This window comes from Hemitrygon akajei, chromosome 27 (assembly GCF_048418815.1).
Source record: "Hemitrygon akajei chromosome 27, sHemAka1.3, whole genome shotgun sequence".
NCBI classification, from domain to species: Eukaryota; Metazoa; Chordata; class Chondrichthyes; order Myliobatiformes; family Dasyatidae; genus Hemitrygon; species Hemitrygon akajei.
The window spans coordinates 14512120-14538775 of record NC_133150.1 but is presented as its reverse complement, the minus strand read 5'-3'; the positions used below and the strand labels follow the sequence as shown (position 1 = coordinate 14538775).

The 26656-nt window shown below is 40.7% G+C and overlaps 1 protein-coding gene across 5 annotated transcripts in view; it reads left to right on the top strand.

Moving 5' to 3' along the window:
* Window positions 1-26656, top strand: part of LOC140717136 (neuron navigator 1-like) — a 679346-nt gene that overhangs the window by 196888 nt on the left and 455802 nt on the right. For all 5 annotated transcript variants that reach the window (XM_073030393.1, XM_073030394.1, XM_073030395.1 and 2 more), the window contains 2 exons: window positions 4747-4855; window positions 21969-22108. In XM_073030393.1, coding sequence (XP_072886494.1) covers window positions 4845-4855; window positions 21969-22108 — 151 coding nt within the window. In that variant the 5' untranslated portion in view covers window positions 4747-4844. The remainder of the gene's footprint in view (window positions 1-4746; window positions 4856-21968; window positions 22109-26656) is intronic.

The window sequence follows — 26656 nt, the reverse complement described above, 5'->3', positions numbered from 1 at the left end:
CTCTAATTTATACAGTATACACAAAGTACACTCCAGATGCTGCGGTCAAATCAAGACGTACAGAAAAGCTGGAGGAACTCAGCAGGTCGGGCAGCATCCATTGAAAGAAGCAGTCAACGTTTCAGGTTGAGACCCTTCATCAGGACTAAAGAAGAAGGGGGCAGGGGCCCTATAAAGAAGGTAGGGGGAGGGTGGAAAACCAATCAGAAGAAAGATCAAGGGGTGGGGGAGGGGAAGCAGGGAGGGGATAGGCAGGAGAGGTGAAGAAGGAATCTAAGGGGAAAGCACTATGGGTAGTAGAAGAAGGCAGAGTCATGAGAGGTGATAGGCAGCTAGAAGAGGAGACAGAGTGAAGGTGGGATGGGGGAAGGGAGAGGGAGGGAATTACCGGAAGCTGGAGAATTCGATGTTCATACCAAGGGGCTGGAGACTACCCAGACGGTATATGAGATGTTGTTCCTCCAACCGAAGTTTGGCCTCATCATGGCAGTAGAGGAGGCCATGTATCGACATATCCGAATGGGAATGTGAAGGAGAGTTGAAGTGGGTGGCAACCAGGAGATCCTGTCTGTTGTGGCGGATGGAGCGTAGGTGCTCGATGAAGCAGTCCCCCAATCTGCGTCGGATCTCACTGATGTAGAGGAGGCCGCACCGGGAGCACCGGATGCAATAGATTACCCCAACAGACACACAACTGAAGTGTTGCCTCACCTGGAAGGACTGTTTGGGTCCCTGAATGGTGGTAAGAGAGGAGGTGTAGGGACAGATGTAGCACTTACGCTTGCAGGGATAAGTGCCAGGTGGGAGATCTGTGGGGAGGGACGTGTGGACCAGGCAGTTGCGGAGGGAATGATCCCTGCGAAAAGCAGAGAGGGGTAGAGAGGGAAAGATGTCCTTAGTGGTGGGGTCCTGTTGAAGGTGGCGGAAGTTGCGGAGGATAATATGCTGGATCCGGAGGCTGGTGAGGTGATAGGTGAGGACAAGGGGAACACGGTCCCTGTTGTGGTGACGGGAGGATGGGGTGAGGGCCGAAATGGAGGAGATGCGGGTGAGAGCATCATTGATGATGGCAGAAGAGAAACCACGATTCTTAAAGAAAGTGGACATTTGAGATGTCCTGGACGGAAAGCCTAATCCTTGGAGTAGATGCGGCGGAGGCGGAGGAACTGGGAATAGGGAATAGAATTTTTGCATTTGGCAGGGTGGGAAGAGGTATAATCAAGGTAGTTATGGGTGTCAGTGGGTTTATAGAAGATGTCAGTGGACAGTCTATCTCCAGAGAAGGAGAACGAGAGATCGAGAAAGGGGAGAGAAGTGTCTGAGATGGACCAAGTGAATTTAAGGGCTGGGTGAAAGTTAGAGGCAAAGTCGATGAAATTGACGAGCTCAGCATGGGTGCAGGAAGCAGCACCAATGTAGTCGTCAATGTTTCGAAGGATAAGTTGGGGAGCAGTACCAGTATAGATTTGGAGCATAGACTGTTCCACATAACCCACGAAGAGGCAGGCATAGCTGGGGCCCATGCGAGTGCCCACAGCTACACCCTTGGTCTGAAGAAAGTGGGAAGAGCCGAAAGAGAAGTTATTAATTGTGAGTATCAGTTCCACTAACCGGAAGAGTGTGGTGGTGTTGGGGAACTGGTGAGGTCTATTGTCCAGAAAGTAGCGGAGGGCTTTGAGGCCTTCTTGATGGGGAATTGAAGTGTATAAGGATTGGACATCCATGGTGAAAATGAAGTGGTCGGGACCGGGGAACTGGAAGCTATTGAAGAGGTAGAGGGCATGGGATTTATCCCGGATGTAGGTAGGGAGGGACTGAACTACGGGTGACAAAATGGAGTTGAGGTAGGCAGATACAAGTTCAGTGGGACAGGAGCAGGCTGAAACTATAGGCCTACCAGGACAGTCAGGCTTATGGATCTTGGGGAGGAGGTAAAAGCGAGCAGTGCGGGGTGTGGCAATTATGAGTTTTTTGGCTGTGGATGGAAGGTCTCTGGAGTTGATAAGGGCAGTGATGGTATGGGAGACAATGGTTTGATTTTTTTGGTTGGGTCCTGTTCCAGGGGTAAGTAGGAGGAGGTGTCAGAGAGCTGTCGTTTGGCCTCAGTGAGGTAGAGGTCTGTCTGCCAGAGTACTACGACACCACCTTTGTCTGCGGGTTTGATGGTGAGGTTAGGTTTAGTGCGGAGAAAGTGGAGGGCAGTGCGTTCAGAGGGAATGAGGTTGGAACAGGAGAGAGTAATGGTGAAGTTGAGATGGTTGATGTCTCGGCGACAGTTGGAGATGAAAAGATCGAGTGCAGGTAGAAGGCCTGGTGGGGGTGTCCAGGAGGAAGAGGAGGGTTGAAGACGGGAGAAGGTGTCATCAATAGGGGGAGGGGAATGCTTGTTAAAGTAGTAGGCTCGGAGACGTAAGCGACAGAAGAAGAGTTCAGCGTCATGCCGCGCACGGAACTCACTGAGGTGTGGACTGAGGGGGACAAAAGTGAGGCCCTTGCTAAGCACAGAACGCTCTGCTTCAGAGAGGGGAAGGTCAGAGGGGATAGTGAAGACATGGCAAGGTTGGGGCTGGGGTCAGAGGAGGGTAAAGAGTGGGAGGTCTCAAGAGGGGGGGTTTGGGATGTTCAGGGAGAGCGGGCTGAGGGGAGGATGAGGGATCAGAGGAATGGAGGGGAGATGAGGGATGGAGGGAGGGTTGGGAGTCGCGGGGAGGATAGGGGGTAGTAGAGGAATAAGACGAGCGCTAGGACCCAAATTCTCCAACTTCGGGTAATTCCCTCCCTCTCCCTTCCCCCATCCCACCTTCACTCTGTCTCCTCTTCTAGCTGCCTATCACCTCTCATGACTCTGCCACCTTCTACTACTACTAGTAGAGTGAGGGGAGAGCCAGTGGAAGTGGTATATTTAGATTTTCAAAAGGCTTTTGACAAGGTCCAACACAGGAAATCAGTGTGCAAACTTAAAGCACATGGTATTGGGGGTATGGTATTGATATGGATAGAGAATTGGTCGGCAGACAGGAAGCAAAGAGTGGGAGTAAACGGGACCTTTTCAGAACGGCAGGCAGTGACTAGTGGGGTACCGCAAGGCTCAGTGCTGGGACCCCAGTTGTTTACAATATATATTAATGATTTAGACGAGGGAATTAAATGCAGCATCTCCAAGTTTGCGGATGACACGAAGCTGGGCGGTGGTGTTAGCTGTGAGGAGGATGCTAAGAGGATGCAGGGTGACTTGGATAGGTTAGGTGAGTGGGCAAATTCATGGCAGATGCAATTTAATGTGGATAAATATGAGGTTATCCACTTTGGTTGCAAGAACAGGAAAACAGATTATTATCTGAATGGTGGCCAATTAGGAAAAGGGGAGGTGCAACGAGACCTGGGTGTCATTGTACACCAGTCATTGAAGGTGGGCATACAGGTACAGCAGGCCGTGAAGAAGGCAAATGGTATGTTGGCATTCATAGCAAAAGGATTTGAGTACAGGAGCAGGGAGATTCTACTGCAGTTGTACAAGGCCTTGGTGAGACTGCACCTAGAATATTGTGTGCAGTTTTGGTCCCCTAATCTGAGGAAAGACATTCTTGCCATAGAAGGAGTACAGAGAAGGTTCACCAGGTTGATTCCTGGGATGGCAGGACTTTCATATGATGAAAGACTGGATCGACTAGGCTTATACTCACTGGAATTTAGAAGATTAAGGGGGGATCTTATTGAAACGTATAAAATTCTAAAGGGATTGGACAGGCTAGGTGCAGGAAGATTGTTTCCGATGTTGGGGAAGTCCAGAACAAGGGGTCACAGTTTAAGGATAAAGGGGAAGCCTTTTAGGACCGAGATGAGGAAAAACTTCTTCACACAGATAGTGGTGAATCTGTGGAATTCTCTGCCACAGGAAACAGTTGAGGCCGATTCATTGGCTATATTTAAGAGGAAGTTAGATATGGCCCTTGTGGCTAAAGGGATCAGGGGGTATGGAGAGAAAGCAGGTACAGGGTTCTGAGTTGGATGATCAGCCATGATCATACTGAATGGTGGTGCAGGCTCAAAGGGCCGAATGGCCTACCCCTGCACCTATTTTCTATGTTTCTACCCATATTGATTTCCCCTTAGATTCCTTCTTCACCTCTTCTGCCTATCTCCTCCCTGCTTCCCCTCCCCCACCCCTTGATCTTTCCTTCCCACTTGATCCACCTTCCCCCCACCTTCTTTATAGGGCCCCTGCCCCCTCCTTCTTTAGTCCTGATGAAGGGTCTCGACCCGAAACGTTGACTGCTTCTTTCAACGGATGCTGCCCGACCTGCTGAGTTCATCCAGCTTTTTTGTACGTCTTAATTTATACAGTATGTTGGTTGCTTTCATTTTTCTCTGTCTATTCATGGTCCTTTGCCATTCAATATTGCAACAGAAGTGTCTGTTATTAGCAGATTTTCATGCAAACAAGACTTTTGTCAATTATCTGTAGGTGAGAGACATTTTTCCGCTCGGGTGACTGGATGTGCTAGATTTCTTGTTTATGTTCCATCAATGGCATGAGCTAATGGTCTTCAGAATATGAGGTAATGTTTCAGCTAATGTTAACAAGCATTTGCCGTTTGTCATGTGTTTTCAAATTGTAGGTCTAGAATTGTCCTTATTTCCTTTAAAAAGTCAGAATGACTGGGGGATCTTATCATATCAGAAAGCTTGGGTTGAATTAAATTTGAACTTACGTATGAGTATAATGTGTGATTCCATTATTTCTAGGTTTTGACAATTGGACATTAATGGATATTGTCAACCCAATATTCAGTGACCTGGTACGAAACTTTGACTGATATTTCCTCTCTCAACAACACAAAGCCATGCAGTCCAGGTAAATGCCACTTTGATATTCATCGTTATATTTTGCCTTTTTGTGGTGGTAATAAATTTTTGTAATATTAATGAATGAAAAATTGTCTTTCAGTTTCTAAGTACACAAGTATAAGTTTAAGGGGAAAACGGGGGAAGCTTTTTCACTGAGAGGGTTGTGAGAGTGTGGAACGAGCTGGCAGCACAAGTGATGCATGCAAGCTCGATTTTGACATTCAAGAGAAGTTTGGATATGTATATGGATAGCAGGAATATGGAGGGCTATGCTCCCATGTCGATGGGAGTAGGCAGTTTGACTGGTTCAGCATGGACTAGATGGTCCAAAGGGCCTGTTTCTGTGCTATAATTTTCTAATACTCTATGACTCTATAAGCAAACCAAGAGAGCAGTCAATTGTGCTGATGTATATTCCTTTAAGTTCCATACTTCTGTCTAAATATATGTGGATCTTCAAAGTGTGAGGACATTGATAAATAGTTTTTTCAAGAGTGCTGGCAGTTTAGTACGTTGACTACGAAGTGCACAGTGGATAATTGTCAAGGAATTGCAGTGCATTCATTGGTACAGTTTGGCTGGTACCTTTCTTATGCTGTAAAGAGTAAGCTGTGTTCATGGTTAACACATTTCCTTAAGTTCCTTTGTGGACAAGGCATTTGGATATTTGAGGATTTGAATATTCCCTTTCTTCCTCTGCTTGTTTATAGATCGGAATTGTACACATGAGTGAAAGATGTGCAATGTAGACACGTAAAGGTGGCAGTCACTTTGGGATGCATGTAGTGTGAGGCCGGAGCACCCGGTGTCAGCTTGAGTTAGCTCAGTTACAAGTCCATACAGCAGTCCAACTTTTAACAGCTATTAAACAGGGGGTCATATGCTGGGTTGTCAGTCCTGTATACTCGCTTATATCCACAATTACTCACGAGAATCATACTCTTGTTTTTAAGAATAATGAAAGCATAGCAGCATGTGAATATTTGCTAAGCATTGTGAAAAAGAGATTCACCCTTGACTTCTTGCACTAAGTGAATTAAATTGCACCAGCGAAATGCAATTCACACAATGTTGGAGGAGCTCAGCATGTCAGGTAGCACGTGTTGAAGGAAATGGACAATTAACATTTCAGGTCAAGACCCTTCAATGGACTGGGTGAATATATAATTCTTTCTGCTCATGTGACATGCCCCTGTCTGCCTTTTGCTTTTGCCGTGTCAGCATTTGTCAGGATGTATCTTAGCAAAGTCACAATGTTCTTCTTCCTCAGCCTGCCTCTCCACTGCTAGTCCTCCTCATCTCTTGGTGGTCTATCATGAGGCAATGAGAGTTTTCGACCCCTCTCTGGATAGTTTGCAATGTTTTTAAAAAGAGAGCAGGCACAGCAAAGCAATGTGTAAAATATTATTAGGAAATGCAGTCCAAGAGTTATATTTAAACATCAGGCAGATTAGTGAGTGCTGGAGGAACAATTAGAGCACACACAAATTATAGTTACCACAGAGATTAGAATTGGAATCGGTTTATTATTGTGATATGTGCCAAGATACAGTGAAAAGCCTGTCTTGCATCCTGTTCATACAAATCAAATCATTAAGGGCAGAAAATCTGCAGATGCTGGAGATCCAAGCAACACACACAAAATGCTGGAGGAACTCAGCAAGCCAGGCAGTATCTGTGGAAAAGAGTAAACAGTCGACATTTTGGGTTGAGATCCTTCATCAGAACTGGAAAAAAAAGATGAGAAATTAGAGTGAGAAAGTGGGGGGAGGGGAGGCAGTAGTATAAGGTGGTAGACTGATAGGTGAAACCAGGAGAGAGAGAGGGTGAAGTAGAGAGCTGGGAAGCTGGTTGGTGAAAGAGATAAAGGGCTGGAGGAGGGGGAATCTGATAGGAAAAGGTCGAAGACCATGGAAGAAAAGGAAGGGGGAAGGAGGATCAGAAACAGGTAACGGATAGGTAAGGAGATGTGGTGAGAGAGGGAAACGGGAAGGGGGACAGGAGCATACGCACTGCTTCCTTTCTGGAGTCAATCAAACTTCATGAATTTACGTAAAATTCAGGATTCCTCAACTACCTTCAGCATATGCCTGGGTTTTCATAAATTCTACTGTATCAATTTTTTTTGTAAATGCCTTTAAGAAAATGAATCTTAAGGTAATATATGGTTAAATATATATACTTAGATAATAAATTTTATTTTGACTTTGACTTTGACCAATGATACTTGAAAGAAGTGTGGCCTAATTATGGCAGAGTGGGGCTGTACGTTCCTTTGCATTTCATTCCAATCACCCACGTCCCCAACACCTCCTGCTTCTCACTGTGGCAGCTGTTACACCCATAGCTGGCATGTGAATGTGGCCTTTCAGGGGCTGGAGAACTGATACCTTGTGGTGCAGTTGTGCCAATTATCCCATGGCACTGAGCTGAATCTATGCCAGTTGACCACAAAGCGATGTTTTAAAACTCCGGTGTTCAACCAGTGGAGTTTCTAAACAATGCTTCACTGCACGAAATCCACAAATGGATACTGATTGATAATAATTCTCTGCTGAGTTATGCCACAGAAGACTGAAGTAGGATTTTGATTGTAAGGAAATGATGCTGTAGAGCTTTGATTATAACCTTTAGCATGGTAAGCTTCTGAAACCTTGCATAGTTTTATTATTAATAGTGATACAAGAATAGATTAAGAGATACAATCCCATTTATCAGAAAAGGATGATTAAGAAGAGGAAATAACTTAATATCTAAGAATGTATCTTCACAAATTGTCTTAGTTTTTTTGTCAAGCCTCAGCTGATTTGTATATTGATAGTACATTATGGGCTAATGCATGTTTCCTCTGCTGAAGTACTCCTTTGTGCATGAGGACCCCACTGTAATCTTCCGTTATGTTCAAGACCCAAAGGATTGTGTGCATCATGGGGTAGAAGTAATGGTAAAAAAGAACAGAATGGGGAAGATAGGGAATGATGTACTGGAAGGAACTGGAACCTTTGGTTGGTTGGATTATGCCATAATTATGAAGAATAAAGCCTCAGGGTTGTGAAATGGCATTATGGATTCTGATGGCAACGGTGGATTCGGGAGAAAGGTGCTCAAAGTACTCCTAAAGCATAGAGATCAGTTGGGAATGAGGAGCAGGTATTAAATTTAAGATCTAGATCGTTATCAACTCATTCACTGAAGTTCCAGGGACAGTGGGTCTAACATTTTCCACTAATAGAACATAGAAAACCTACAGCACAATACAGGCCCTTCAGCCTAGAAAGTGCAGAACATGTCCCTGCCTTAGAAATTACTAGGCTTACCTATAGCTCTCAATTTTACTAAGCTCCATGTACCTATCTAAAAGTCTCTTAAAAGATCCTATCGTATCCACCTCCACCACCGTCACCGGCAGCCCATTCCATGCACTCACCACACTCTGAGTAAAAAACTTACCCCTGACATCTCCTCTGTACCTACTCCCCAGCACCTTAAAACTGTGTCCTCTTGTGGCAACGATTTCAGCCCTGGGAAAAGCCTCTGACTATCCACACAAACAGTGCCTCTCATCATAATATCCTCTACCATTTTTTGACAACAATAAAAGTCAATGACAGGGAAATGGAAATTATGAACAACCATCTGCTGCTCAGGACCCATTTCTCAGCAAAGACAATCTCGGATTAATATACCATCCCCAGTTTTCCAGAACATCCTGAAGACAATTGATTAGGAGAGAGCTTGAAGAACAAGAATTCACCAGGCCTATGGTCTACTGAACAACAATGACCTCTGTAAATCCCAAGTAGGGAATATATTTAATAATATTCAGAAGAAATAATATTGCATTATTTACCAAAGACAGTTGAACCCTAAATTGACTTACCTTCTTAGAGTTGTTGAACTGGACCATAAGGCATGAAGATCAAGTTACATGATCTGTAGTAGCTTAGTTCAGAATCTCCTTCCCAACAGGAAAATCCTGCACTAAATAATTCATGCTTATTTATTTTTCTTCCAATATACTGCATGCTATTTAAATGGTTCCCTGCCCAATTAATCTACAAAATTGTTAAATATATTACCAAATTTTAAATGACAAGGGAACACTCAGCAGAGTATCGCTGCTTGAATGAATAAAATTTAGTTCAATACTTCTGAAGAACATGGTTCCGACAAATGAACAACTAGACCAGGGGTCGGCAACCTTTTTGCCTCTGTGAGCTGGATTGCATATTAATGAGCCGACAGTGGGCCAGATAAATGCCATAAAAACTTGAAATATGGGAATTATCCATTTAAATACATCTAGTTATGTTTTTTTGCCTCAAATTAATGAATAACGCAAGCTCGAAAATCATTTGTGCTTAACCAAGGATGCCAATTAGTAATCAAAGAACTCAGTTTATTTGCAATTTGTTTCAATCAGGGCATCTTTTGAATCTATTAAAAGGACACAAAGAATCTTTAAACATAAAGCGTATGAACATGATGCATTAAATTAAGGTCGTAAATTAAGTATAATAAAAAAGCAAATTTTAATGTAAACAGTCGATAAATCAATGCGAAACTTGATGCTGTTTGTTGCTTGAAAGCTTCTCAATATTGGGTGTCAGACTTGTTGATGCCAAGAGCAAGACACTATCCAGATGGGCATCAGTCAATCTTGTTCTCAAATGGTTCTTGGTGTGCTTTATTTTTGAAAATAATTGCTCACACAGATAAGTGCTGCCAAACAATTATGCCATCTTTTTTGCATGGTCCACTAAGTTAGGATACTTTCCACTTGGATGAATATATTTTCTATAGAAGTCAAGCACTGACACATCTTCAGAATGAAATTTTGATCTCAATATGTCGTTACACTGCATCTCAATCAATTCCATATGAAAAATTTCTGATGCAGTGTCCACTTCCACATCAAATGGAGTGGCAAACAGCTTGAACTCATTTGCATGCAAGTGAAAATCAGCAACACGAGATGAAAACTTTTCTCAGTTCTTGGACCATATTCACAAAAACGTTTGGATCTTGTGCTTTACTTTTTTGAAGAGTGGGAAAATGTGCACAATTTCCTTTTCGAAGCTGGTACTCCCACATTTTTTAACATCTGCTGACATTTCTTCAACTCGCCATGTGATTGTTCTTGCTGACAGACTGATAGATGCAAAGAAAAATTTCTTTTCAGGACAGACAATATCCACCACTGCCAGTAAATGTTCTTTGACAAACTCTCCATCTGTAAAAGGCTTCATCTTTTCTGCAATACATTTTGAGACCTTGTAGCTGGCACGGGTATTTCCTTCATTTTCTAGGCAAATGAGACAAACTGGTTTCCCAGCTTGCTTGATGAAGAAATAATCTAGCGTCCTTGGGAATTTCGGCACTTAGTGTCTACCTTCCTGCATTTTACATTCATTCCCATTGGAATTTTTTCCTTTGATTTTATTTTGAAACGCGAGTTATTCAACAAGTATCGTAGCACATGAAAATATCTGGATATTTAGCGTGGATTTCTTGTTAAAACACAGTGACGCTGTTTCTGTTTACAAATTTAACAATCCCATCTGAAAACCTGCGAGTGCACGGAGAGTGTCTAATACATATTAATAAGGTAGTCTGCCTTACCGTCATTCGTATATACCAGTGTTTGGTTTGGAACAAAACAGAACCTGGGTCCAGTGTAACAAGACGCCATGCATGTCCATCAGTGTGGTCGTGTGAAACACTCAGAATAAGGAAAAATCGCTCGTGGGCCGGATAAGCATAGTATCCCAATATTTGCTGGCGGGCTAGATTTGGCCGGCGGGCCATAGGTTGCCTACCCCTGAACTAGACCATGAGTGGATTGGCAAGAATTATTTGACTGTACCATAGAACACAACACAAAGTGTCAGATATGCCATAGAATATTTTATGAGTAATTGTACTGCTCATAAAGCCATTTGTGCGGATTCCTTTCCCACAGTTGCTTGCTTACTGACTTGTGCTTGTTCATAAGCCTCATGATCCGTTAATGACCCCTTGCCAGGCTAGGAAGAGAGCTCAGTAGTGTCTGCTGAGAAATGAACGCGCATCAGGCTGAAGTGCTAGTGCCATTTGTGGTCACGGTACTCATTATATGCCGGAGTTCAGTTTATTCTACCTCAGTCTTTGCATGTCATTGAAAATTTTGGTCTTGGCAGGCCCCTTTATTTCTATATGTTGTGCGCAGCTACCAAGCAAGTTCTTCCCAGGCCCAGCTTTCATGAGTGATGAAATACTTGCTGCCCGTGGTTTGGCAATGTTCATTGCTATAAATTCACTCAGCTTTGCTGTGTAGTGAGGGAGCCACACTTCAAGAGGGATGCAAGCTGGAGAAATGAACCTATAACATTGAAACACTATCTCTGATTTATTCATCTCAATAGTAGCCGTGACTGATTTACTTTTGGTAATTCACTACTGTTTCAAAGGCCGGGAGAAATAGATGGATGGCTGCTAAGGAGGTAAGTGGTACCCACTCCATTGAAAGCTGTTGTATCTCATTAAAGTGCATGTCAAGGGAAGAAGAGTGACATAATTATGTGCGCGTGTCGCCAAGGGTTAGGGCTTGTCATTTTCTTAAGAATCCCCTATGGCATTGGATTCAAAATGACTGCTGAGCATAGTATTAATTGTGTCTACCTTGTTCCTGTTGCATTTTAAAGTTAGAGTCCATTTCCCCTGAAAGGAGGAATCAGCAGCTGTCAGTGCACGATGACGTCACCCTTTCATCTTCTCAATTCATCAGTCTGCATGTGTTGGGGCATCAAAAAGTCACCATGCATTGTGGTATCAGTCTAGCTAATGGGTAGGGAAAAGTTGGTCAAAACACACTCAGTTCCTTTTATTTGAATGTTATTAAATTCCCATCCATCAGCTCAGGAGTAATAATGTCAGCAAATTAATTCACTTCGTTGTCGGTTCTTAGTAAATACACATATTAGTAACTTGCGTGACAAGTCACTTTTGATGTGGTCTATTCAACACTTTCCTCGTCTTCAGCTTCCTGTTAACATGTTGCTGTATGGAGAATAAATCTAGCTGATTCTGTTCTTAAAATATGTGCAACAATCAATCCCGATGAAGCATTTTGTTATCTAGTGTTATCAAGCTCGCTCCCTCATACATCAGAACAGTCACATACCTTTTTTTTATTGAGATACAGTGAGGAAGAGGCCTTCCATCCCTTTGAGCCATGCCAACCGGCAATCCCCCAGTTTAATCCTAGCCTAGTCACGGGACAATTTACAAGGACTAATTAAACTGCCAGTCAGTATGTCTGTAGACTGGTGGGACGAAACCAGAGCACCCGGAGGAACCCCATGCAGTCATAGGGAGAAAGGTACAGGTGGGCGCGGGAATTGAACCTGGACCACTGGTAGGGTAGAGCGTTGTGCTGACCACGATGTTACCATGAATGGTAACTTACCACCTACTTCACTGGCTGATGGCAGATAGGCTATTGTTTTATTTTGCAAAAAATAAAAACTAATAACACTAATATGGATCACTTGTAACTTTTGTTATGATGTTTATAATACAAAATGTTGTATATTACAATTGTTCATATTGTTAAATATAAAGGCTTATCAATATGTTGTAGAATTTTATATAAAGCCTTGGTTGTACGCTTTCTGAATCTGCCACTTAGCACCTTGTGACTGTAGATCAAAATACCTAACCATTAACAAGTGCTTTCGGAAAAATGTTCAGAATCATATCAGAATCAGGTTTCATATCATTGGCATATGTTGTGAAATTTGTTGTTTTGCTGCAGCAGTACAATGCAATACAGTACACAAAACGAGCAAATAAAAAGTAAGGTAGTGTTCATGGATTAGTTCATCTGATGGCAGCGAGGAAGATGATGAATGCTCAGTTCTGTTTTTACCTTGCAGGTTTGAGTTCTGAGCTAGTCATTGTACAGGATGATCAGTAACATTTGTTGAAGAGAAGAATGTGTGATAAATTCAGGAACTCTTCACTTAAAAACATAGAAAACCTGCAGCATAATATAGGCCCTTTGGCCACAAAGCTGTCCCAAACGCGTCCTTACCTTAGAAATTACCTAAGGTTACCCATTGCCCTCTATTTTTCTGAGCTCCATGTACCTGTCCAGGAGTCGCTTAAAAGACCCTATTGTATCCGCCTCCACTACTGTTGCCGGCAGCCCATTCCATGCACTCACCACTCTCTGCATAAAAAAACTTACTTCTGACATCTCTTCTGTACCTGCTTCCAAGCACCTTAAAGCCGTGCCCTCTCGTGCTAGCCATTTCATCCCTGGAAAAAGCCTCTGACTATCCACATGATCAATGCCTCTTATCATCTTACACACTTCTATCAGGTCACCTCTCACCCTCCGTTGCTCCAAGGAGAAAAGGCCGAGTTCACTCAACCTATGAGTGAACCCAATCCAGGCAACATCCTTGTAAATCTCTTCTGCACCATTTCTATGGTTTCCACATCCTTCCTAGAGTGGGGCGACCAGAACTGAGCACAGTACTCCCAAGTGGGGTCTGACTGAGGTCCTATATAGCTGCAACATTGCCTCTTGGCTCCGAAACTCAATCCCTCGATTGATGAAGGCCATTGCGCCGAATGCTTTTTTAACCACAGAGTCAACCTCCGCAGCATCTTTGAGTGTCCAATGGATTCGGACCCCAAGATCCCTCTGATCCTCCACACTGCCAAGAGTCTTACTGTTAATACTATATTCTGTCATCATATTTGACCTACCAAAACGAACCATCTCCCACTTACCTGGCTTGAACTTATCAAATTGCATTCTTCTTTTCAGTTGTTAATTGTTTATTGATCAGTCTCTCTCTTCAAAGCACCCATGGATGGATTCCTTTTCTGCCTATCATGGGTTTGCTCTGATTCTTCCAAAGGTTTTGTGTCGTATTCCAGATGTGTTCCAAAAGGTTGAAAAAGACAGTACACATAATTGGTACTGATCTCTGCATTTCTCTTTGAATCATTGCATGGTGAAGAATCATGTTCATTATGCTTCTCAGTGGGAAAAAAAAATCCACACTACAATCCAGGGAGTGGCCCCACATTTGCTTAGAGAAGTTAGTTAAAACAACAAGGCATTGTTCAGAACTTTCTGGGAAATGTAAGAAGAAACTGTGAAAGAAATACATAATTACATTTCACAATCTCTGAGCAGAAAGAAGGGCCTTTAAATTTTATGTGAACACTGACTAATTTACATGCTGTGTTGGATGATTGGATGTGGGGAATTGGTAAAACTCCATTATGTTACTGTCAGACCTGCAGGATTTAATTCTCTGTAATGTGTCCAAAAGCTGACAGGCTATTACATGGTGAAAAAGAGGAATAGCCTTAAATAGCCAAATAGCATAGATTTAAGAAACAGCACCATGAGCTTTTCTGAGATTCCTTTGCTGAACTCTGAACTATTTTGGTTGAATTTTCAAAAGCCTTGTACCATTGCAGGAATGCAGTGGAGTGCAGCATATTTTAGCAACACTTCAGAGCTACACTGCCAATTTAATTGCATTAAGATAATTTGCCTTCGAGGTTTTGACATTGAAACACATTCATTCCTATGACTGGGAACAAATCTTTGGTGGTTTACTCTAACAGAGGCATCATTTCCTGTGAGTCAATAGATTGTGGGTCTAAAAACCACAATAGTGATGTGACAATAGTTTGGAGACCAATTCTACCATCTGCTGTTGTCTTTTGATGAAAGAGAGTGATTGGGCAATTGGGTATTGAAATGAATTCTTTGGCATTTGGGTCATTTGGTGATGAAAAACATATTATATAAATGCATGTACTTTTAGTGCAGTTAAAATCATAAAGTCTCTACATTTAACAATACTCAGTTTGGAGTTATTTTCAGAAGTAGTCCAGATAAGGCATACCAGACTAATATCTGATGTCTTATGAGAAAATGTTGGGCTGACAGTTCTTGTATCAGCTGGAGTTTTGAAGAGTGGGAAGGGATTTGATTGCAACAGATAAAAGCATGAAGGGTTTGATCAGTAGATTTAGAGAGGAATCTTCCTTTTCTGGGAGAACAAAGTACTAGGGGTGACTATTTAGAAAGAGGTCATCCATTAAGACAAGGATGAAGAGAATTTCTTTTCCCTTACAGAGTTGTGAGTCTTTCAAATGTTCTTCCTCAAAGCATGGTAGAAGCAAAGTTTGTTGAGTGTTTTTAAACCAGAGACTGATAAATCTTGATAAGAAAGGTTTGGGGGTGGGTCAGGAGTTAATGGGGTAGGGAGGAATTTCAAGCTATTGTTATGGTCAGATCTGCTATGTTTTTGCTTGGTTTAGAGGTGGACTCAAGGTACTAAATGTTCTACTCCTTCATATTTTCATATTAGTATTCTTAACAGGCAGAACAAAAACCTAAGCTGAATTTGTCCTTTAAAGAGCTTGAATACACAGTCACTAATGCCGCCTGGCTTGTGGAAATTACAGCTGGGAAGTGTAGTTTTAACAGTTGCAATAGCTCCAAAAGACTGAGGTCTGGAGAAACAAATTTTGGCAGACACGGAAAAGACTGTAATGAAAAAAAGGCTTTTTGGAAAGGATTTTGTGTATTTTCATTCAAGCGATTGAAATTGTAATGTCTAATAGCTCTTTCATGTGTTAAGGCTATTTACAGAGGTAGAGCTATCAACAGAGTATTTTTCATTGGAGCAAGTAATAGCTACAACGAAACATGAACAGTAAAACCATTTTGTACTCTGTGTTGAAAAGTATGTTTACGGTTCTGTGCAAAAGACTTGGGCACATATACATAAGTATATGGCTGGCGTGCCCAAGAGTTTTGCACAGTATTGACGTAATTTCATGTATTGCACTATATTGCTGCCACAAAAACAACAAATTTGTTGTTTCAGCACTCCTTCTCTGCCACTTGTCCCACACCCCTCCTTGCCATTACAAATTCACTCTCCACTTCATGTTGACAAATACAGTACAGTACAAAGTTTAGGCACCATAGCTATTTATATGTATCCGAGCTTTTGGCACTGTACTATAAATATGTAAGAGGCAGCACCACATCAGTTCTGTATTTACAATTGAAAACAGAATCAGGTTAACCTCAAGAACAACAAATGTTTCTTACTTTTAATCATATCTTACCATCAAAATCATGCTAAGGTATTTTATGGGAGCATTCTCAATCAAGATTATAGCAGAGGCCTGGTCACAGGAGTTAACTTTTAGGTTCTTGAGCAGAAAGGCAGAGCTGTTTTTTGGAAGGGATTTCTAGTGCTTAAGAGTTAAGCTACTAAAATCACTGCCATCAATGATGCAACAGTTATGTCATCCTCAATGGTCAGAATTAGAGTAGCACTGGACTGAAGGAGATGACCGAGAAAGTGGGAATTCTGAAAATGAGGGTGAAGATCCACTGTAGGTCAGCATGTGTAAGAGTGAATGTGAACTAGTCTTGGAAAAACAGATTGAATAGTCTGTTGAAGGAAATGAAGAAGGAGGAATAAACTCTTCTTGGGCTTCCAGCTGGGTACAGGTATCAATTATAACCGACATTTCAATGACAAACTCCCCCATCTTCGTGAAAATGGCAGAATTTGTCACAGAAACGTCAGTTATAATCAACAGCTGTACCCGGCTGGAAGCCCAAGAAGAGTTTATTCGTCATATATGCTGGGAAAGCACTAGATCCTTTTTCACGAGTAAAGATGTTTTCTGAGTCTTGGTGGTGAGGAAATTACTTGTCATCATATTGCAGAATAATTGGAGACACTTCCACCTCTCCAAAATCAAATATGTCAGAACAGTCAAAAATTGCAAACTGCCCACTAGAACTCAGAAAAAGTTCAGGTTTCATTTTTGCATTTCCCTTGACATTTCTGTTGCATTGATGTGTTGCCAAGCACTGAGCACTGCCTGTGTCAAAGCGTTGATGCTCTGAATCCCTTGACAGATATGAATTAATAGAAAGAACAGAACAAGCAGTTGAAGCACCTGAAAGAAAGTGTTTGCTGGAAGAGCAACTCCCAGTGCTTCTCTGAAACACTGCCAGTGAAGGGGCTCAAAACCCAAAACATTGACTGTTTATTCAGTTCCATAGGTGCTGTCTGACCTGCTGAATTCCTTCAGCATCTTGTCTGTGTTGCTCCGGATTTCCAGCATCTGTAGAACCTCTTGTTTGAAGATTTTGAATGTTGCTCCTTGTCCATGTTATTGAAACTATTAGGCTGGATTGTCCAGCCCATTTACTTCATTTAATTACTTCAATAATTGCCATTATTTACCCATATTTAGTAGGTGGGATGGCAGTGGAGTTCTTCATCTTTCCTACAGCTCTGATGTCCTGTGAATCAATGAATCCAGTTTTTCTCAATTTCACCAATACTTTCCAACCCTCTTGCTGTTGCTGTTGCAATCCATTCTCTCCACTTTAATCAGCATAATCATTTATTGAAACACTGGGCTCCAGGAAGATGTGAAGGTTATTGTCTTACTTTCTGCATTTGATTCTACATTTGGGCTTTGGTTATCCACAATGTGCAATCATTATCTAGAAGTTTTAAACTTTCAACTAAATTTTTTCTGTAAACTATTTTGTATCTGCCTTCATTTATTCCACTGAAGGAAAAAAGCTATTTGTGATAAGAGATCATTATTAGTTTATTCATCCTTAAAGAGTATTATTTTACTGTCAGTAACCATGAAACAATAAAATAAAGTATAATACTTTATGAGAACATGTATGTTTGTCTTTGAATCTCTCAAGCCCCTTCCATCATTTAATAAGATAATGTGACCTAATTCCATGTATATTTCATTCCGCAATATACTTTCAAGTCTTTGGTTGGCAATAATCTATTGATATCAGATTTGAAATTAACACCAATTGCCATTCATGAGCAGTGTACTAAACTGCCAGAACTCTGCATGTGCAAGTTATTTGTGAATTTAGCCCTGAAAGATCTGGCTCCAATTTTCAGACTGCTCCCCTCTAGTCTGAAACTCCCCAGCCAGCAGGAGTACTTCTCTAGGCGCAATTCCCTTTAATGCACTGAAAACTTCAAACAAATCACCTTTTAATCGTTGGATAGTCCTTATATGAGAAAATCATTGAAGAACTCTTTTTTTCTATTAACTCAACCCATATGTTTGCATACTAACATGGATAACTAAACCTTTATTGGTTTAGGTAGTGCTCTAAATGCAGTAAGACTGTATAGTGGCTTTAATGAGAAACTAAAGGCAAGTGTGTAAATTTGATTTTGTGTCCAAGTTAACACCAAAGATGTTTCTTTCTTCAGAAACAATTCCCAGTGTGGATTTGATTTATGTTGACTCTGATTTGGTGTGTTTGACTTTATTTAGAACATCTGAATAAGTTCTGGTAACTCAGAGAGTGGGGTTAGTGCAGAAAACACCAAAAATAAGCAAAAGGGCAATTTTACAGATCTAAGGGCACAGAGAAACAGCACAAATTAATGTTAAAATTGCAGAGCAATAATGTAAAGCTATAGAAGTAAGTTGATGATACAAAACAAATCAAACAGCTGGCAATTGGTAGATGACTAAGATTTCTTAAGACCTTTCTGTTTGTACTTTGTGGCAGGAAGCCTCAAATTCAGTCTTTACAATTAGCCTGTAGAAATATAAAATGAAGGGACTTTTGCCCTTAAGTTGGAAGAGGTTATTTATTATGATCTTGGAAAATAAAACCATTGAGCATAGGAACAGAAGTAGGCCATTCAGCCCATCAAGTCTGCTTTGCCATTTGATCATGGCTAATTTATTTTTTCCCCCAGCCCCATTTACCTGCCTTCATCCCATAATCATAACCACACTTGTGTTTGATGATTCACTCATTTTAATTTTTACTTCTCGGCACCAATCTCACCCAGCCCATAACTGGGGACATAATTTCAAGGTGATTGGAGGAAAGTATAGGGCAATGTCAGAAGTAAGCTTTGTTGCACGGCAAGTAGTGGGTGCGTGGAACATGCTGCCAGGGGTGGTGTTGGAGGCAAGTACGTTAGGGACATTTAGTAAACACTTTAGATTGGCACATGGATGATAGAAAAATGGAGTGCTATGTAGAAGGGAAAGGTTAGATTGACCTTAGAAGAAGTTATAAGCTTGGCACAACGTCGTGGGCCAAAGGATCTGTACTTCATTGTAGTATTCTATATTCAAAGGCAGTTTATAGTGTGTGTAATGTGACATCGGGGCATAACATAACTGGCATGGAATTCGGCTGGTTCATGCTGTGCTTCTGGACTCAGTGTGGAACATTGCTGGGAAATCTGGCAGATCGCCACCAGAAAGTTGGGACTTTTAGAACCTGCACCTCATTTCAACATTTCCTGTTACTTATGGGGAATACGTGCAATTTATTGGGAATGAATTGCTGGCAATAGCCAGCGATTTAAATCGTATTCTTACCGTCTAATACTCCGTAATAATCCAACAGACGTGATCTCAGGCTGATCTTGGAGAATTGTGTGCAATTCTGGTCACCACACTAATGGAAGGAAGGATGCGGTTTGCTGAAGAGAGCATAGAGGAGATTCCCTCAGGTGTTGTCTAGGTTGAAGGACCTTTGTTGTCGGAAGAGCTAGGTAGGTTGGGCTTGTTCTGCTTGGAGCAAATGAGGCTGATGGGCAATCTGTTTAAGATTCTGAGAGGCATTGTTAGATGGTCAAAATCATTTCTACTTTGAAACGGTACGAAGAACCAAAAGGCATGGGTTTAAGGTGAGAGGTAGAAGAGTTGTTGGTAATTCTAGGATTAAATTGTTTTCACAGAGGGAGTGGTTGATATCATCTGGAACTTGGTAGAGGAATCAAGAGGGGCATTTAGCACAGCACTTAAATAGGCAAGATATAGAAAAATACAGCCCTAAAGTGGGCCAATAGGTTAAATGGGGATTCATGTAGATGGGTAAAAGATCATCCAGGACATTATGGGCTATTTCTGGGCTGTACAACTCTGACTCTCAGTGCAAGTTGAAGTCCAGCGATAGATGTCACCCTCGTTTTCTCAGTTTTATTCACTGCAGTGTTGTACCTTATTTTCAAAGCTCGCTGCTGGAGTGGAATTAATCTGTAAGACAAAAAATATATAAACCTCTGCTATAATGTTAGAATGTGACCCTTGTGCTTAACATTTACAAATCACAGGTCCTGAACCAACTTCTCTCCAATGAACAAATAAAAATAAGATTTATTATCAAAGTACGTGCTTGTTGCCATATACTACCTTGGGAGTCATTTTCTTGACAGCATTTAAAGGAAAATAAAGAATACAATAAAATTTATGAAAAACTATACATAATCTTTACCAACAATAAAGATTCTTGATGAAACCCTGGGCTATATTTTGGGAACCATAGACGAAGCTCTTTCTTCTTTCTCTTTGGTGCACTGGCACAGCTTTGAGTAATTTGAGGCAAATATGTTTGAATCCCAAGGTAAGGCTCGTGGTCTACCAAGCAATGGTTATGCTTGCTCTTCGCTAGGGTTCTGAATCACAGGCTACATGCAGCAGGCACCTCGAAGCACTAGAGGGTTATTATCAGCTCTGTCTTAGAGGGAAGAATAGCTTCTTCCCTACTGCACTCTGCCCTCTTAACCAGTCTCCTCTTCCACATTCATTTTCTACTGCTAATGCCACATTCTCTGCCTCATTCGTCTATTCCATTATTGTCATTTCAGCATTCTGTTTTGCACTGTTTCAGATTACATGACAATATTTGCACCACTATGCTGTTTTATGCTCCTCTTTGAATTTATGATAGTATTTAAAGTATTATGCACACTGTTTACTGTTTATTCTGTGAATTCCATGTGAGCAAGGAATTTCAGTGCATCCTGATGCGTGTAACAGTAAGCAAGTCAGAATCAGGACTTAACTGTGCTTCAAATCCACCATCAGAAAAGGTGATCCACCATCAGCATTCTCTCCCAGGCAAGTGTACCCAACACTGATGGTCCGGTTACACCCAGTCAACTCCAGTGAACAGGCCACACTGTTTACAGACCCAAAACCAGAAGCACAACACAGCTATTTTCTCAGCAAGAAATGATGAAGTTGACAGAGAAAATGGTTACTCTCAAAGCCTCTTTCCAAAAGTGACTCAGCATAAACAGAGGAAAGAGCGCACCCCCTTTAAAATACCCATCTGCAAAGTGCCATATCTTTTAGTCCAATACCGGTCTCATCAGCCTCCTCAGAATCAAAAGAACTGGGCTGGAAGCGGGTCATCTCCCATTCTAAAGTGCTCTGCAAGGGAAGGAGCAATACAAGTTAAGTCGCCCTGATCCAGGGGTTTGACCCAAAACTCTGACAGTTCATTTCCTCCTGTGATGCTGCTCGACCTGCAGATTTCTTCCAGCAGATCGTTGCTCCCGATTCCAGCATCTGCAGTGTCTCGTGTCTCCACTCTCTCACTTGACCTGGTACTCCCAAAAAAAGGGGGAAATTGATATTGTAGAAATTTTATTAGATGTAACTCTCATTAGATTTGTTCATTGCCCTGGTATAAACTAAGCTTTGCTTTGAAGTAGTTAAATGGGCAATCTTTGATAAGCTCTGGTGAACAGACCAGAAGAGGAAGTTGCAGATTGTGGGTATGAATTTGAGCCATAATTTCTAAAATTTTGTTTAGAGCTACTGCCCAATCATAGGATTAGGAATCTGTGCTCAGCAGTGGTATGTTCTGCTTGTGATTCAAGAACAGATGACTTATGCTAAATATTAAAGTTAGCTTGGGCATCCTCCCATTCCTACTCCCCATATATCCCTCTTAGTAATTGTATTTTAGTACTGGTAGTTAACATTAAGATGACCACTGAACTTTATCCCTTAATCTGAAATAAAACATGATTTGTAATCCTGCAGACATATCATGTTTCTAAAGAGCAGTGAGGTAATTTCTTTAGCTTTTAGTCTTGATACGTGGATCAGCATAATTTGATGTTTTTTTTCACTTTGCTGATTTTGGTCGTGCTTCCATTTGTGGTTAAACCCAGAACGTCTTGTTACTACAGCGCAAAGCATGTTCTCTCCTATGAATCTGCTTCATATTTACACTCAAGCCAGAATGTTTTTTTCTTCAGGATTCCTGGCCCCACTACAAGGGCAGCTACAGCAATCAGCAGCAATTCCAAGTCTCTGACAACTATGAACCGACAAGGTCAAACTGTTAGCTGTTTGAATAAGTACAACGCGTTGCCGTGCAAATCGGGGAGTCAGAAAGGTAAGCAGTAACATTTTAAAAGTTAACTGAGTTTGAAGAGTCCCAAAATTACCTCAAGTATCAAGCAACAAAGTTCGTTGGTCCAGTCTCGTTTAAATTGGTAGTAACGGGGTTATTTATAGGGACACAAATTTGATATAATTTGTTGCTTGCATAGATTTTTATTTCTTGTCTTGTATCCAAGATGCTGTTGAAGATTTTGTATTGTAATACATGAAATTGCTGTTCCACTAAAAATATGTTTAATCAAACAATATAGTCATTATGAATTTAACAGAGAAAAGTAATGGAGAGCAAATTTCAAAGTATAAAGGGAGAGCACCTGAGCCCTGGAGATGTATTAAACAGGGTGTGCCATCTTAAAAGGTGATTTTGCACAGTTGTTCAAAAGGACTTATTGCTCTATGTGTTCAGTCTGTGAATTTGTAACTTTCTTTATTTTGGGTTATTTCATGTTGTTAGCTATTATTTAATTATTTCATTGATTTAATACTAAAGCTAAACATGTAGCTGCTTGATGAAAATATTATTTTTGTGGCAAAAGTAACTATTTAAAAGTAAATAGCTGCAGCAAAGTAGTGCAACAAGCTCTTCTCCAGCCAAAGTGGTTCAGTGCGGGCTGCATCTTATGGGCAATGGAAGTTAGAAACAGCTTTTTAACTTCCCTTTTATATCATTAAGGACACACATACATAAATACATAAACTGAATGGAGTTGTAGTTATCAATTTCCAATTTTCTGTCAGGCCTTCTGTGATTAGGAAAACATGATGAAATAATAAGGTTTCTTTTATCACAAAATGTGAGTGTGGAACCTTTACTTAAAGCTGCAAAGCTTCCACATTGACTGCACTTGAAGACAGTGTAAATGAGTTCACCTTTTTGACCTATTGTCCCAAGTGCTGTTAATTACTCTTATAATAATAGATCACCAGATTATTATTAAGATATTAAGTTATACACAAAAAATTTATATTAAAATTTGAGGTAAGGGAACTTTAATAAAACACTCTTGATTTCAATGTATTGTCAAAATTTGAATGCAGTGATTAATGAGATCTATTTGTAGATGAAATTAATTTGAGTTAGATATATGGCCTGAAGAAAATTCGTGGTCATGAATAGGTTTGCAGTGCACCTCTGTAAGCTATGAAGGATGTAAGTGCTTGATCCAAATTTAGTTTTCCTGTGCAAAGGTGAAGTTTTATAGATTGGCAGTAATGGTACGTTTATTCTATATCCTTTTGAGGCTGAATGTAGCTCAAATGCGGATGAATTGAATTGAAAAGGATGTCAGAGGTTTCATATCTACAGCTGCTTCATTCAATTCACATGCTTGCAAATATTGAATTGCATGCCCAAGGCATATACTACAATTCTTATTCTGGTTTTCTGATGTTTTTATTATTTCAATACTTATCTTCCTTTGGTAAAGTTAGATGAGAAATTTTTGTTTGTCTTGTTATTGTCATGGAATCATAGAGTTTTGGAAAATGTACTGTAAATAAGTTATTGGGTCTAAATCACCCCATGCTGACCACAATGCTTCATGGGCTAGTTCCATTTACAGAAGTTGTCCCATTGGTACAAAATAATGTTGCAACAGGCATATTTTCCATAAGGTTATCAGAAAATTATGGCATACGTAAGCAGTATTGTAACTCTTAATAATGTTGCCAGTATTCAGGACATTGCAAATACCCATTAACCTAAAGTATTGGTAGATAAATATTAAAAGGCACAACAGTATTCTCAAAAATCATAATTAACATTATCGAAATCAAATATGAACAATTTGCATAGTTAAGAGTAAACAGTCATAGGATTGTATCTTACAGCAAAAATATGCAGACAGGGAGAGCTAGCCAAAATTTTTAACAAATATGCTATTGAATATTAGTATTTACTTATGAATGGTTTATATCTGAGTCTTAATTGCGATTTTGTGAAATAGTGATACCATTGCCCTTTAATAACTTTCCTGATTTTTATTTCCATAGAAGGCAATGGAAATCCAATTTGGGAAAGATGTAAAATGGGCAAATTAAACCATCTATTGCAGTTTATACTAACACAAAGTCAAAATGGCTGCCAATCAAAAAGAGACAGCTTTAATTATACTTGATTTTTCAAGCTTTTTTTGTAGCGTTAACAGTAAGAGATGCTTATGATATTTCTTCAAATGGTACCAGATGTAAAAGGTTAGTGCACAAGTCTTGATCTGATCAAAATATATTTTATAGTGTTAACAACATGTTATTCTCACAATACTAAAAACTTTTCAAAACCACATGTAAATCACCATTGTTATTTGGAAAATCGCTTGGAACTGACTATTGCCTAGCATGACATAACAGTGTTCTTGCATCAAGACCAGATGTTTGCCATTAGCCATTTTCCCTTCAAACACAAACTTAAATTGCAATGTGCCAAAAGTAATTATGGAAACGATCAAACTTAAGGCTTTTTCTCCCCCAGTAAATTTGTATATAGGAAAGTCATCAAGGAAGTATTAGGAAATGGCATGTGTGGGTAATGTTATTTAAATATAGTAGTTTTTCTAGTCTTATTTCTGCTCTGATTTTACTCTTAAATGTTTCTTGTTGCAACTTGCTTGTTTGTATGTACTCTTATATCTCAGTCAGTCAGTAATCATGTTTTACTAACAAAGTAAACATAAAAATTTTAAGCTGATACTCCAGTGCTGTTCAGAGGAGTGTTACCCACTTCAAAGTGGTATCGTTTGAACACAGTGTAGACCTGGGTCCCATTTTATCTCCAGATTGATAATAAAGGGCACTGTGGCACTCCTGAAGAACAGGGAAGTTACCCAGGTTGTCATTACTGAACCAACATCACAAATGTAGATCTGGACTTTATAGTGCTGGTGCTGGTGGAACCCCCATTATACATGAATTACTATTGTGTTTCCTACATTCTAATTGATTCATCGACTTTAGAATATTGAGAAGCTGAGAAAAATGCTATGTGAGTGCACAATTTTACCATTTTCTTGATTTTTCATTTAAGTTATAATAACTTTTTTCAAGTATTCATAATTTTGCTATAGGTATTCTTTGTTCTGGCTATTGTTTCCTGAATTTTGTTTTACTTTTGCTATTTATCTTTAGGGTCATTGGTGAACTCCCTAATAGATTATAAAAGCCGTGACTAGGTGCAGTAAATCATGAATCTGCACATGGCAGATTTGTCTTCACTTCTGTGAGCTTCAGCTACTCATCCCTTTTACCAGAACTTCCAGTATTTTGTGGAAGGCTTCATAAACTATATTAATGGGCATTTCTGTGTTCACTTTAGTAGCTTTCTCAAAAATGAGTGTAAGCTTGGTAAACATACCCACCCTTTTACAAATTCATGTTGGCTTTTTCTAATTAACTCACATTCTCTTAGTTTTAAGTCATTCTATCCTTCATTAAGGCTCTTTCATTCCCCATAACAGATGTCACATTAATAGGACTATAATTTCCTGAATTCTCACAGTTCTTCATTTAAGGAATCAAAGAAAGGAAATAAGCTGATTAAGTTAAACACAAAATGCTGGAGGAACTCAGCAGGTCAGGCAGCATCTGTGGTAATGAATAAACAGTCAATGTTTTGGGCCAAGACCCTTCTTCAGGACTGGAAAGGAAGGGGGAATTTAAATGCTTGGCCATTGTGAAGTTCCACTTTTGAGGATTAAGCACAGGTGCTTGATGAAGTGGTCTCCCCATTTATGACAGATCTCACCAATGTAGAGGAGGCTGCATTGTGAGCACCGTACTCAATAGATGACCCCCACCAGATTCGTAACTGAAGTGTTGCCTCACCTGCAAGGACTATTTGGGACCCTGAATGGAGGTGAGGGAGGAAGCGAATGGGCAGGTGTAGCAGAATGGGCAGGCTGCTTGCTGGGGTAAGTGCCAGGAGGGAGATTAGTGGGGAGAGCTGAATGGACAAAGGAACTGTGGAGGGAGCAATCCCTGTGGAAGGCACAGAGAGGGCAGAAGGTAAAGATATGTTTGGTGGTAGGATCCCTTTGAAGATGGCAGAAGTTGCAGAGGATGTTGTGTTGGATGTGGAGGCTCATGGGGTGGTAGGTAAGGACAAGAGGGACTCTATCCCTTTCAAGATGGCAGGAAGTTGGGGTGAGTTCAGATGTTTGGGAAACAGAGGAGATGTGGGTGAGGACAGCATCAATGGTGGAGGGAGGGAATCCCGTTCTTTGAAGAAAGATGTCATGGAACAGAAAGCCACAACCTGGAAACATGCGGCAGAGACGAAGGAACTAAGAAAAGGGAATAGCATTTTTACAGTAGAGGGAGGAGCTATAGTCAAGATAGCCATGAGAATTGGTAGGTTGATTAGTAAGTCTTGCTATCCTAATCTTACCTCCATTTATTAGAATCCATGAAGTTCATGCTAAATAGGCACCTTGCAAGGCCAGGTGCCTCCTTCAGATAGTGCACCTTATTAAAATAAGATGAAATCTTGAAACTCCAAAGCCAGATTTCAATGGTGTAAGAGAGGACGTGGTAAATGGGTATAGGA